The sequence below is a fragment of the Mus caroli genome, chromosome 1 (genome assembly GCF_900094665.2).
Source record: "Mus caroli chromosome 1, CAROLI_EIJ_v1.1, whole genome shotgun sequence".
NCBI lineage: Eukaryota > Metazoa > Chordata > Mammalia > Rodentia > Muridae > Mus > Mus caroli.
In genome coordinates, this window is record NC_034570.1 from 42,872,613 (window position 1) to 42,887,827 (window position 15,215).

Below are 15,215 nucleotides of genomic sequence, written 5' to 3' on the forward strand. Positions count from 1 at the left end.
GGCAGGCAGAGACAGAGAAACATATAGTGATGTTTTTGTATATTTCTGTATCATAATCAATTTATTTCATCCTATGCCAATTGTACATTAATTTAAATATAGATATATTTTCATTTTGATTTGCCATCTCAGACATAATGTTTGTTCTAGACATAGAATACTCAGTAGATATTTATAAACTGAAGCCAGACAAACAGTTTCTTTGTGTTGAGCTTGAAACTGGAGGTAAGGCCAATCATCTCATGACACCAGGCTCTACAGAGAAGAGACTGAGTACCCAAGAAAGCCATGTTTGGTGATGTTTCATAGACGATAGGAAGGATTTTGGAAATGATAACTCACTTACTCAAGAAACACTGAGAAGTGCTAAGCACAACTCTACACTCAGAGGAAAGAATTGTGAATAAAAAGTGTACCATGTCCTTTGAAGTACACGTCATGGACAGCATGGCATGCTACACACAAATTGAAGAAGGTATGCACATGTCTCCTCTCTCTCTCTCTCTCTCTCTCTCTCTCTCTCTCTCTCTCTCTCTCTCTCACTGTGTATAGGGGAGACAAATTTTGCTGCTGCCCCCTCTTTAAGCAGAATATAAACCACTTTCACTAGCTCATAAAAGCTAGCTTCTACATTTTTTACCTTATGCTCTTTAAAAGTTTAAGAAAGAAAATGTTACCTGCAAGATGGCTCCTGCATATTGATGGAGTGTTCACACTTCCCATGCATGCAGAAACCATTATAATGTTCTGGACAAGGTATGTGGTGTTCTCTGGCACTTTCTTCTAATTTGTTAGCATTCTCTGTGAATACAGATAAAAGCAAGTACCCCCTGTAAATACCTTCTATGATGGGTAAGATCAACCCGTGCATTAACAAGCAAAGCGACAGTAGGCAAAGCTATTTAAAAGGGCAAGAACTAAAAGGCCGTGCTTCAGAAGAGAGAGGGGGAGAGAATTGAAAGGCAGGCATCCTTACAATTATGTTTAGAGATGAAACTGCAAAATTACCCAGCGCTTTTCGTGCTTTTACGCAATTTCCTACTTCTTTAACAGCGACTGATGTGCCCATGAGTTGTCAGACAGCTTTAATTTTACTTGCATAGAGACTATAGGCTGATCATAAAATAATCCAAAAAGAAACCCTCTATTTTTTGAATTTCAAAGCCCAGAATAATGTTTCTGAGCACAAATTACTGAAATGCATTGATACTTTCTGAACTTGAGGGCTTGAAAGTTAAGATGTGGCTGTTTCAATTCTTAAACATTTTTCAAACCACATACAGATTTCAACAAATGCATTCTGTCAGGTGCTTGTATAATTTGAGTGTGAGGTTTTTATTTTACTAACATCCATACATTTTTTTTTTATTGCCACAATAATGCAATTGAAAACCAAAAGGTTGTTTTAGGATCACTTATATTGATAGCCACAGAGTACATGTTAAATGCTCTAAGCATACTTTAATGTATACAACCTGCCTGTGTTAAGAACAATTTGTGAAATTAAACTTAAGAAAAATGAAACACCTTGTATTCCAAAGTGAACCACTTCCACTGTCATTAGTAAGTTTTGTTTTCCAATGCTTTTATAAGAACCTGTAAGTGCTTTTGGGCTTCTGTTTGCTCAAATGTGTTGACTACACATTTGTGATATCATCTCCAAGCAAGTGGTTGCTCAATTCCTTCTGAGTTTGTTTTATAGTGCTAGAAGCTCTGGGCTGGAGAGATAACTCAGTGGGTAAAAGTGCTTGCTGTGTAAGCATGAGGATTTAGGTTTGACTTATATCATCAATGTAAAAAGCTAGGTGTGGCCATGTGCATGCATGTAAGTGCTGTCCGGGTGGGGTGGAGACAGAATTGCCTGGGCTCATGAGCTTGCACTGCTGTTCTGTGTTCAATGAGAGACTCTGACTCAAAAGAGTAAGGCACACAATGATACAATAGGATGCACAATATTATCTTCTGGCAGAAACACTCACAAAACTCACAGAACTCTCTCTCTCTCTTTCTCTCTCTCTTCTCTCTCTCTCTCTCTCTCTCTCTCTCTCTCTCTCTCTCTCTCTCCTCTCTCTCTCTCTCTCTCTCTCTCTCTCTCTCTCTCTCTCTCTCACACACACACACACACACACACACACACACAGAGTTTTGCTTTCATTGTCTCTTTTAAAATCTGATATCCTTAACAATTCCTGCCTGGATAAATAAGAAATGCAACTTTATCAACCTCAATCTAATCTGTATTTTTGCATCGGCAAGTATTCTTTGACACCACTGTAACTGGTCAGCAGTAATGAAAGATTGCAAGTTAATTACTGTTTTCATGGAATGGATTACTTCCCATTATCTCTACACAGGGGCACTGTGTTTTATTGTAGTGTATCCTTATAATTGTCACTGGCAGTCATGGATGATGAGCATATTCATCAGCAGAAGGACGTGTCTTTGCCATTCATGAATTAGATGAATGTATTATTTATATTTAGTCAGAGCTGTAAAGTGTCTTTCTATATATTTTAAGATCTAGATGCCATCTGCAAATCATTAAAGTTTGAAGCAAAGCGTTAAAATATTTAGTGCTTTCTTTTGTGGGGATATTTATGTATATTGCTCTGATGGGAAGTATTTCATGTGCTATCCCTAAATTTATAAGGTATATACTGTAGTGATGATAGATAGGTGGTGGGTGACATTTCACAACCTCATTTGTTTTATGTCTGTGTCATTTTAGCTATGTTTTAGTTGATGATTTTTCTGCATGAAGGTATTTCTACATTGAAAATTGTCATTAATGTGAGAGTGTATAAACTATTTCCATAGAAGAGATTGGGAGGATATAGGGGTTTTTTTGGTTTCTCCCTTTCTTTTAAGTATTGTTTACATTTTTGCCTTTTTGGGGGGGGTAGCAAATTAAACTTATAGTAAGGACACACAAGAAAATAAAAGAAAAAACAAAAAATAATCCCCAGACCCAAAGTACTGAGTAAATTCTGAACAAGATAGAATGAGGGTAACCATTGTATTTAGATGCACCTTGTAATGACCTGGTTATTCAAGACTCCACAGAGAAGAGTAGGCTTATTTTGTGCTGGGTCCAGGTGGCAACAACTGGAATAGCCAATTCATTTGCTTGCTCTTTAAAGAGGATTTTTAAGCAGTGGGGGTTGCCAGTCCCATGGCTCATGAAATGAGCCAGCACTGATTTCCACTCTTATTTCTGGATCTTCTTCACATAACAAACTATTCAACACTTCTATTTGGTGTTCGTTAGTAACACCTCAATGCTTCTTCACACCTGTGTGTGGGGAGCTTCTCTCTGACCTACCTGAATTCCAGTTGTACAGGGTCTTTCTATCAGAACATACCTTATCCTATTAAAGAGGTGGTTTTCTTTCTGCTAACAATGGAAGATCAAGAATTTTTATAACTCAAAACCCATTCTTGAGGCTGTTTTTATATTGTAACTCACTCCTAAACTGACAGTTTCTGTCTTTGAACAATGTCCACAATCTTGACTTGAAGTCCACATGTTAAATAGGACCAAGTCTGAATGAAGGTATTGCCTTGGTGTGCTAAGTTCTCTGTTTACTGTCTAAGCCAAATGATAACCTGGGAAGGGAATAGTCTCCATCATAAAATCTGCTAATTAGTTTATACCAGTTCTTGCAAACTTAGAGTGCTCTGTTTTGCTGCTCATGTGATACTGTCAAATAAGAAGCAGAGAAATTGGAAAATAAATGAGTAAAAGAAACAATCCCTGGGGAAGAAAATGAGCAGTCATCAATATGTGTCAAGGGATTTATAGTCAATTCAACCAAGTAAACCAGTTCACGGAAAACTCAAATATATAATCAATCTAGTGATGTAATAGACAGACTTTAGAAATAATATTTAAGTATATTAAGACAACCAAAAAATACAGAAATCTAATATCTCAAACAGATATATGTATGAGTTATGGTAAGTGTTTTTGAACCTGAAGTTATGTACACTGGATATTCAAGCAACAATAAAGCATTTGAAGACTTGAAATTGTATAAATATGATATACTTTGGGAGTGTACATCTCTCTTCTACTGGCTGGCAACTTAGAATTGAGTTCTTTGTTTTCTGTTTTAAAAAGATTTAATGTAAGGATTATACTGTCTTCTAATAAGGTTGTTGCTATGGTACAAACTCCTTGTGTCTCCAATAAAATCAGCACCCAGTTTTCTGTGCAAATGTTTATACATGGTTAATTCAGAGAGAGAACTTGACACTTCTAAAAGGTTGCCACCTGTATATCTTGAGTTGTTTGGAGCAGAGCTAATATAGCCCCATACCCACTGCTAGTCAACAACTATGAAGAAATACTGAGGTCTATTCTTTAGCACAGTTATGTGTACTGGCATTCTTAAAGGAATACAGACATGGAAAGCTAAAGGGACAGAGAGAATGGGATAAGGCCTTATCTTATTTCAGATCCCATAGAAGTGGGTAGAAAGGTAACAGAGAGTCAAACTGAGTGGTTTCTACTTGAGTCAATGCTTGGTGTGGGCTGTGTTTGTGTATTTATCTTCTGTTCCACATTCTTCCCCAGCCTCAACTGGAAAATACAATATTTGGTGAACTCATCTGTAAAGCAAGATATTATTACTCAAAGCAGAAACACTACAGTGTGAAATTTGACCAAAATCACCCATGTTTCTGAATAACCAATGCCTTTATTTGGGTAAGGGCTAAAGACTGGCCAAGGAAGTATTGAAAATCAAGTCATCTATTCCCATACTCTCCAGGATACTGTGTATCCTGAAAAGCTCATTTGAAACAGGAAACTGAGAGTCCCAGTTACAAAGCCAGGGGGGCATACTATTTGTGTGTGATGCTGTTTACCATTCTGTTCATTGTTCTGATGATCTACTCCATTTTCTTGACATCTGTGTCTACAAAGAGTAGACGGAAGCAGTGAGTCTCTGGAATATGAAGAAGGAGCAGGACTTCTTTTTCTTGATGTGGAGGATGCTGCTACTGTATGCTAGGCTAGATTACTTCATGCATCTTGATTCTTTAAACTCTGAAAATAATTTTTATTGCTATATGTCGTTATGATAAACTCCTAACCAATATTTACTTTTATCATAAATATTATTTTTATATTCTAAGAGAAAGACTGACCAAAAAGAGGCATTGAATATATTAAACAAAAGAAATATTTTTTTGTCTTAGTTTTGGGGATATCATGCTTTGAAGAAAAAAGTGTGAAATGTCTTAAATTTTGAGAAAGCCAGAATTAAGATATGTCAGAGTGATCTTTTCTATGCATTGTCTTCTTTTAGGGAGCAATATATTTTGTGAATGCCACAAATTCAATTTGTGGCATGATTGCTTAATATCACACCTTATCTTGGAAAGCACATACATGTGAGTAACTCAGAGTAGATTATTATCTTTTAACCTGCCTCTTCCTGTAGGCTCACAATGTCTGTCTCACTTTTCTAGAAGATCAACTATCTCTGTGTTAAATGCATATAATTATGGGAGTTTTAATTTACTGACAGTGTGGTGAAACTCACACAGAAATCCTTATTTTCTTGCACCTATCATGAAACTTTCTTTTAATCTTTCCCTACTCACAACCTTATCTCCAAAGCAATTTGAAAATAATTTTATTTAACTAAGTTAGAAAAGAAAAATGCTTAACTGTCCACTGTCTTTACATTGTCTGAGACAGAAATAAATTATGAATCTGAAGCTAAGTTATGAGTATTCCTGTTGTTGATTACAGTTAGTCTTGGTGAAGATTTTCAATTCTTATGATTTCCTTTCTTCATCTTATCAAGATAAACACACGAGGTGGCAGGAAGCCTCAAATCTAGTTTGAATTGCAATGGAAGATTTTAGATTAGAAATGTGTTCCTGCTGAATGAATTCTGAATACAATAACTATGAGGTGAGTTCTTTCACTATAACAGATTCCATAGTAGGCTCAGCTGCTGTCACCATCTTTTTAAGTTGTAGACAAATCAATGAGAACAGGCTCTACTTTTCTAAGGTTCTAAGAGTCACAGCTGGGCACAGCAGGACAGAGGCAAGTATACAACCAGCTCTTGATCTGTAAGGGAAGGGTCTTAGCATATTTATCTCTGTGAATGATTTGGAAAAAAATAAACACTCCCCAAAACTATTGAAAACAGTGACCAAGTCCCTAAAGTGCTACAGAGTCAGCATTGTCCCCTGAGAGTTAAGCATACCTCCTACTCCCACCTCAACCCCAAAGCTAACTGAAACCGCTTATGGGAAATCCCATGTGGAGTGTGTGTGGTGGCTGGGGAAATTGAGGACACATTGAGGACTATTAGTCTCATTAATGAGAGAGTTTATGAATGGACTCAGAAGATAGATTGAGGACAATTTTATTAGAGTTTAAAGGAGAAACCACACAGTGGGCAAGCTGTAAGTCTCGGCAACTGCACAGAGAAGGAGGGTAGAAGAGAAGGCTCTTTGAGCTAGGCATGGAGGTTTGACAAGCAGCCAAGTGGCAAAATGGAGGTAGCTTCAGAGAAAGAGTGGACAAGTTCAAAGGACCAAGACAAAGCACACTTAGGATCTGACCAGCAAGCAAGCAAAAGAGACAGAGAAGAAGAAAGAAGAAATTGTGTCTTCTTGTGCCAAGTTTGAGAAAAGGAGGCAGACCTAAAGGGGTTGCATGGTGGGTATATAGTGACTGCACAGAACACATGGTGTCTGGGGAGGATAATTACATTATCTCATCAAAAGAATAATTATTCCTTCCATCTCTTTAGCATAACTTGAGGTGACATAATCTTCTTGGCCAGAGGACTTCCAGGCCTGGATACATTAAATCTAAAGTTTTGGATAGCTTGCAATGTTAGGTCTCTAGTCAAGGCCAGAGGTAGCTCCCTTTCCTTTGTCCAGCAGAAAATAACTTTCTCTTATTTGGCCTCAACAGTGTTCTGCTCTACAGGAACACTTAGATGTGAAAGTCTGCTAGTTGGGCTGTGAGGAGAGGTAGAAGCGGAATGAATGGGAATGGAAAGACTCATTTCTTGTTCCGGAATTGATCAGACATGATTAAAAAAAAATTAAAGACAGTAGGAGAAATCTACTTTTCATGTTACTACACTCTTAAGCAAAGCACTGATGGTTCTTTCAGAATTTTCTGATTTTGAATTGGAAAAAGTAAGAATCTATGAAGAAATATATAGTAATATGAGGACCAGGTAACTGAAATACAAGAATATTATGTAGCTGTTTCCCTGAACACTTACTATTTACGTTTCTGATTGTCATGTATTCATAAAGACAAATATTGAGGAATCTGTAAAACCTCGGGGTGGCCACTTATATGTAATATATTGAAATTCAAGGGTTTTCTATAACAAGGCTCATTTAGAGTTAACCAAAAGTCCTGGTTGCTAAGGAAAAAAACCAAGAATGCTTCACTTATTATTAAGAGCAAATATGCAAATTGTTAGTCATTTGTTTTCTTGAGTCAGACTTGGCCGAGTTCTCTTTCACGAAGAAGGCAACAGTGGAGACAGAAGCTCTGTTCTCTCTCTAATGTGCCTTCTGCAACTTCCCTATTCTGTCAAGAGCTGATCTTTCAGCAAGTGGGTTACTCAGAGGTTGAGAGGATTTGCTTGATGACCTTTTAAACACAGCGTTTTTATGGAACTTCAGATGGCTTTGACAACAGTTTGGTCAAGATAAGGCCTTGGGAAGAAGCAAGGACCTGCGATTTATTAGTCTCCTGGGCATCTAGAGGTAGAGTTGCCTTGATATTATGGGACTAGTTTGCTTTAGCCCCACCTCCTGGGCTGCTAGTCTATCTCTTTCTGCAGCGAATCTTCTCTTCAAAACTCAAAGCTTACTAGAAACTATAGAGAAAGAAAAACTCACGAGAAGGTATTTCATGACAAGAATATCTCCATTTCTTTTATGTTCAAGGAAATCTATGCATTTCTGGTCAAATTTATATGCTTAGATCTGGCCACCCTTTCTCAGTGAGACTTTTTTTTTTTTGGCAACCATTCTGAAAATGATTCTAAATGACAACAGAAAGAAGCAATGGGTTGAAGCCCATCTATTTTTATCTGCTTGAGCTGAGTGTCTAACCATTTCCTTGTCCTTAGGCTGTGCATGAGGAAATGGATAAACATTATCAGGTAATGTAGTTGTTCTTCCCTGTGACCTGAAGTTAAGATCCCACAGAGAGTGATGGGATTGAGAGTAGAGCATTTCCTAGGATGCAGTGACAGTGAAGGCTTTAACAGTACAGTCATAGCAGGGATACTTGAACACAAGAGCAAAATCCAAACCACAAAGCCAAACAGCTTTAATCATTCTGTGTAATATGGTATATTAATATTTCTCATGTCACTGCTGTGTTTAGCACTGCTATGTGCTATACATAATATGCTATATATAAAATGTGATTTTTTTATTGTCCCTCAGTGAGTTTACCTTATTGTCTTCTGCACACAGTTAGGAATAATTGTTAAGATACAGATGATAATAGATAAATCTACAATTACTTGGGAATCTCTAATAAGACCATCATCGTTATAATACAGTAAAAATATGTTCCTTGTAAGAGCCCCTCAAGGAAGACTGATAGATTTTGTATAGTCCTGGACACCAAAGACATTTTCAGAACTTTACATAGCAGATAGTCAATGGAGGCTATGGTATCAGAGCTTATTCCATCATCCCATGTAGACCAACTGGTTAAGGACTGGGTAACACAGGAGAACATCTGACCCTGTCTCCTTTTATTTCTTTTTCTGTCTGCAAACTCTAGATACTTTGTTTCACTCTGACAACCGATTCTCTTCTTTATTCCATTGGCTTTAGTGGAGGTCCCTCATTATGACTCCCATCCCTGTGTCTTCTCAAGGATTCTATCAAAGTTGTCTTGCTCTTCTGTGTCTTCACTTCTCTGCTCTATCAGCAGTTAAGCATATAGAATGACACTGTGAAAATAAAACTGGAGTTTTTCTTAATCCACATCTCTCCACAGCAATGCCTATGCTCTTCCTTCACTTCCTAACTTGACTCCTCTCAGTCTTTTGCCAGCTGCTCTTCAGGGACACTGCAGTGGGCAGGCGGAGCAGTACTGGCTTTGATTGTCAATCTATTCACATCCAGTTGTTCACACTCTCTGGAATATTTGATACAGTTGACTACTAACTTCTTTTTGAAGCCCTGTTTGGTGCTGGCCTCCATAGTAGTGCTTTAATATTTGAGTGGTGTGTGTGCATGCGTGTGCTTGTGTGTCTGTGTGCATGTGTATATGTATGGGTGTGTATGCTGTTGTTCCTTGACAGTATATTTTGTAGGCTCCTGCTTTTGAACTGATTTTTATAAATCCCTTCTTAAGACTTCTCTTCATCATCTTAAAAAATTCTGAGACAGACAAACATGCAAACAAGAGAGGGAGGGAGAGAGAGAGAGAGAGAGAGAGAGAGAGAGAGAGAGAGAGAGAGAGGCAGTTCCTTCATCCAAGGATTCCATTGTCACATAAGAGTCTGTAAAGCGTGGATAGTGGTTCTAAAGTGAATGATTTATAACCACCTTTATTTAACAATTTAGAAATTGAGAACTGACATTGATGCGTAAGCCCTATCACAAAACTACGTTGAAAATTTTGTGCCAGTCACACTGTGCCTATGGTATTGTGGATGAAAACTCCTGAAAAAAAACTGAAGTAACTGATTAGATAATTACAATCAGTACTGTAGAGAGATTGGACTGCTGCTGGTTCAAAGTTTTAGCTACCCTTTCTTGGGTTAGTTCTAGCACTCTAGACATCCCTTGTCCACATCTTATGACAAACAAACAAAAACCTTTTAGAATTTACTAACGTAGCAGAGCACTGGTCTTTACCAATCTAAATCTAAGAATACTATCAAGTAGCATCTTAGGCCCATAGGAAAGTCTCCCTGTCTTGCTGTATCTGCTCCTCTGATGTACTCACCAATGTGTTTTAAATTTGCCTTGATTTGTGGCTTTCTTTGTTCTGTACAACTATAAAAACTTCATGAAATTGCTTCCATATAGAAGCATTGAATTTGGGGTAACCTAAACCTGTGTTCCTGGGTCACTCAAATAGCTCCAGAGTAAACTATCTCTTACCCCTCTTAGAATTAGGGCCAAGGTTTTTGTGCTGATAGCATTGTCCAGCAAAAGGGTGACATTTTAGTGACAAGAAGTAAATACATTTCTGTTAGTGAAACAAAACAAAAGCCAGGCGTGCATATTCAAAAGAGAAGCCAGGCTTTGCTTTCCTTGCCTATTTCGGCACAGTCAGTCACTTATTCTCATTTGTAGCCACACCAAAACAGTTAGTGCTGACATACTTGGTAATAACGGCAGTGACTGAGACTAGCAATCAGCTGGCCTTTTTACAGGAACTCTTCATGAACTGGAGAGCTTTTATTATTCCTTCAACTCAGAAACAAAGGTATAGCTTTTACTCTTCAGTAAGCTTTCATGAGTTGAGCCGCAAAAGCACTTTGAGAGAATATTTTGGGAGTAACATGTATCTGTGGGAACTGTTTCACAGCTGAACTTTTGGCAAAAAACAAAGCCGAAAGGAACTAAAAGGCTTATAACTTTAGTAGTGTTGGGAAATGGTTCTAATGCTCTCTCTTAATTCGGCTCCCAAAGGCCTCACTTTCAGACACTGAGGGTCCCTGCCCCAAGCTGGCTTTAACTGGTAATAAATAATTGCTGTACAGCCAATGGCTGGGCAGGGAGATGGAGAGAGAACTTTTAGATTGCATGGGCAAGGGACTGAGGAGGAGAGAGAGGAAAACCCATAACTTGGAGGCAGAGAAGTCAGATTTAAAAGCTGCAGGAGAGAAATCATCCAACTATGTAGACGGAAAGGTAAAGTGGCCCTTAGGGGATGCTGCCCAGAAGGTAACAGGGCAGCAAAGATAAAATAGAGATTTAGAAGGTGTTAAGTTAGGAATACTGGAGGGGAGTATGTATTATCCGCAGGGAGGTTTAGAAGTGCCCAGCCATTGAGCAAGTCAAGGCATATAAAAATTAAGCTGTGTGTGTGTATATGTGTGTGTGTGTGTCTTTCATTTGTGAATCCAGAGCTCTTGGGCAGGTGTAATGTGAGGAAAACCCACCAGGAGCCAAAGTGGATTAACAATTCAAACTTACACAGTGGTAAAATAACTTCTAATGATTACGACCATTTAGCATTATTTGAATGGAATATTCAAGTTTGATGCTCAATTCTAAACACTAATAAACTGTTTAAGCAAGAAATTGTAAACAGCTATGATTGTGTATATTATATAATGCAGGTAAGTGGGTCATACCTTAGTATCTGGCTGTCACAGAATCTTAGATGATGCTTTTGTTGCTCAAATACCTCTCAAAGTGTGTGTGTGTGTGTGTGTGTGTGTGTGTGTGTAGAAGGGGGAGCACAACATGCCCACACACATCTGTGTGTCTGTCCATGTACTTTGTATGAATGCAACTTCATGATTTTCTTTTATGTGTACAAAATTTAATGAGATAAATACTAAACTATAATTCTCTCTTAAGGCAATGCTGCCTGTGTTAGGGTGGTAAGAATGGAATTTTCTGGTTTAATTTCTGGCCCAATCAGATCACCATTAAGTGGACTGGATTTTTGAAAAAAAAAATTCTAGGTGATTCTATCACTCAAACTGACAAGACAACTGCCCTTACCCAGCTGTTTCCACTCCTATGTCGTCATTGTTTTGGATTATCAGACCCCATACCGATTACCTTCTAGGTCCCACTTCAGTGTTGGCTCTTGGAGACCTGAGCTATGGAGAGTTACTGTGAGTCATGGGCTGTGAACATGCGAGCTGAGGTTTACCCTCTGCTTCTCTCCCTACATTCACCCTTCCTTGTCACAAGAAGCCCTCAGGGGCTGTCAGCTTGCCAGTCCCTTTTCACCATAGGTGAGCAGCCAGAACAACTCAATTTAAAATGTCTCTAGAAGCCAACACTCAAAGAATATTTTGTGTGCCTCTAGCAAGTGAAGATGTCTGTGAAAGCCTTCCAGTCAGTCTAGACTTCTTTAAGGACTCTGGTTGCTAACTAGCAAAGCTCAACAAGACACGCCCCCCTCCCCTCCCGTGTGAAAGCTAACTGAGCATCCCTTTGGGAATAGGAATGAGGAACACAGCTGAGAAGAGGTACAGATCATACCAATGCTTAGGAGAGCTTCAATTTCCAATGGGCAGGGAAGGAACATGGCTGATAGCTACTTAAGTTTAGTTAGTCTGTGGAAAAGATAAAGCCACACATGGCAATGAGGACAGGAACAAAAGCAGACAGGAAAATAAACTGGAGAGCAGTTATCATTTGCGGCCATGTGTTAACTAGGAGAGGTTAGGCTGAGACAAACAGCTAGTTTACACTGTGAAATGCTAAGAAAAGTCATGGTTTATGCAGAATTCCTACTCACTGGCTTATGCAGGCTCTCCTTTCCTTTTCCCTTTATTTCTCTTCCTTCTTCCCCCTCTTCCCCCTATACTTCTCTCTACCCTCCTACAACTGGGAATTAAATTTAGGACCTCTTTGAATGTCACCCCTGAGCCTCTTTTTACATTTTATCTTGAAGCACTCGACCAAAAGGACCTTAAACAGACTCTAAAATCTCAACATGCCCAGAGTTTGAAATTCTCCTGCCTCAGCCTCCTAAACAGTTAGAGCATAGGCCCCAGTCTACCAAGATTGGCACTCCCTCTTTTTTTTGAGGAGCAGCGACGAGCCCATCCATCAGTCTACACTCTGGCGACACTGTACTAGCCGTGGCATCTCTAAATGTTTTTCACCATGACATACATAAAACATAATATTGAGTTATTGGTACAAGGAGATAATAACTGGCCTTAGGGCTGTAGTCACTTGAGCCATCCTGAGCGCCAATGCATTAGCACATCTGTTATACATTAGGACACACAATAAAGCTTTGCATTAGATCCTTCTGAGTCTAATTGTATTGTTTGGTGGGCTATCTCAGTGGTTTAGGACATGGACTGACACAAAGTGGGTGCTCAATATTTAACACGAATGAGTAAGTATTAAAGGGATAAAAGCCATATTTGGCAACCAACCATCTGTGCCCTGATGGAGGAAAGAGGCTTTGAAAACATTCGTGCTTTTAGATATCTGTCTCTAAGAACCAGCTGCACTTCAGTGATGTGATTTTCTTCTGAAGATTCCAATCCCTATCTTGGTGGAAACGCAAAATATGGGGAAGAACGATTTTGCTCAATGATGTGCCTGTAGTCATTGTAGCAGGAGTAGGTGCTTACAGGTTAATGCTATATTTGCTATACACTGCAGTCTTCTTCAGTGAAATGCAAAAAACATGAAGGGCAAAACTGTTCTGCTAATTGTAAACGACAAAGAAGGACAGCTATAAATGAATTGAGAAGCTAGTGTAAGCAAATGATGGGTCTGCATATTTCTTCTAAATGATGTCATGGCCCAGAAAGGGCAGTCTGAGAATTTATAGCATGGATTTAGTTTCATTTACAAGTCTGGAGTATTGCCATATGATGGTATGTGACTAAATTAATGTAAGTGTTCCTCACTGAAAGGACAAGAAGATAATACACTTGTGCAGTCAAGGATAAGGCAGAACAATTTAAGAAGGATATGTAGCTGATTGTGCAATGAGTATTTTTAAAGATGAGTTTGCCATTTCACACTAGGAGTCTAGATAAAATCGTTTTTTTTTTTAAACATATGGAATAGGCTCTAAGACAAAATAAGGGAAATTTTGTTAATAGCTTTTGAACAATATAGCTCTTGAACAGTTTAATGTATGGAAAGTTATATTGTTTTGATTTCATTTCTCTTACTACTTACCAGTTAATCCAACATATTTGTGTTTGGCATAAGAATGTTGTTGAAGGAGGTATTACTTTCTAAACTAAAGTTTTAATGCTACAAGAGTCCATCATGAATTTCTACTTGGCCCTCTAAAAGGTTAACCTGCTATAGAAACATAGTATCATTGAACACAACCTTTGACAATTCAATTTAAATCTTATATCTTTCTACTGATTAATGACACTTTAAAGAACATTTTTTTTTGATTTCTATACTAGATCACAGCATGTTCCCTCAAAGTAGGTCACATGATGATGGCGGCAGAAGTTGGCCTATGAACTAGTACAAGAGGAAATATCATCCTGGAAGAGGCAAACAAAGATGCCGTCTTTGAGATTTTTGTTGAAGTTACCAATTATACATTTTTGACTTTTGAATTTTGGGCATTTGGAACTGGGTGATAAATAAATTTCTGTTATATCATCTGTTTGTAGCAGTTTATTGTGGAGCCTTAGCAAACTAATACAGTTGTTAACAAGAAACTCTTGCATTGATGAAGTCACTTTTCAATACACACATGGAGACAATGAAAATGTTCCAGTTGCCAAGTGACCTGGGGAGTGTTAGTTCATGTCTACTTTCCCAGCATAGTTCTTAATAGAATCCTGGTCATCCATAGATATTTTTTAATGTGTCTGATAGTCTTAGTTTAAGCTTATGCTAAAGTTCATCTCATTTGTGTTGCAAAATTATGTCTTGAAGGTATCAATTCTAATAGCTCCAGTAAAGCAGTAAAGATCCTGAGGAAACTTTTTTGAATTGTTTATTATCTATTTATTTAATTATTTTTCATTTAAAAAAAAGACCATTGACTATTATTCCTCTGCCACAGAACAAATGGTTCTACATTTTATCTTTGTTGCCTCAAAGTAAATGATCAAGAAGCTAACTGACATCAACTACCTTTTCAGCAAATGGATTCTAGGTGACATGTAGGGTATGCCTGTACAGCTTAGCTCTATATTTTCTGGATTCTCAAAAGCTGATGTTTTACACAGAACTCAGACTAATTAAGAAAATTCAAGACCTTTTTTGGGCATATCTTGCTTAAGAAGAATTAAAGTATTTCATTAAGAAAATTTGAAATGTTCTCTACTTCATTAAGAAAAGTTCAACATGTAATATTCTGTTATTTGATTTAAAACGTTTAAAAATAAAATCTTTGTTCTTCTATTTGATCAAAAGAATTTCAAATTGGACAAGCCTCTTCCGGTCAGAAAAGCACCAGGGAAGCTAGGGCGCAGGGTCGGCTGACACTCGCCAGCTACCCACAACACCCACCACAGGATTTTGAGACTTCTGGTGAGTGGAACACAGCTTCT

At 38.1% G+C, this 15,215-nt stretch overlaps 1 protein-coding gene across 1 annotated transcript in view; it reads right to left on the reverse strand.

The window, feature by feature from the left end:
- The window catches only part of Tmeff2 (transmembrane protein with EGF like and two follistatin like domains 2), a 255,202-nt gene that overhangs the window by 5,256 nt on the left and 234,731 nt on the right, over window positions 1–15,215 (reverse strand). Inside the window, exon 8 of the mRNA XM_021157724.1 lies at window positions 678–801. Coding sequence (XP_021013383.1) covers window positions 678–801 — 124 coding nt within the window. The remainder of the gene's footprint in view (window positions 1–677; window positions 802–15,215) is intronic.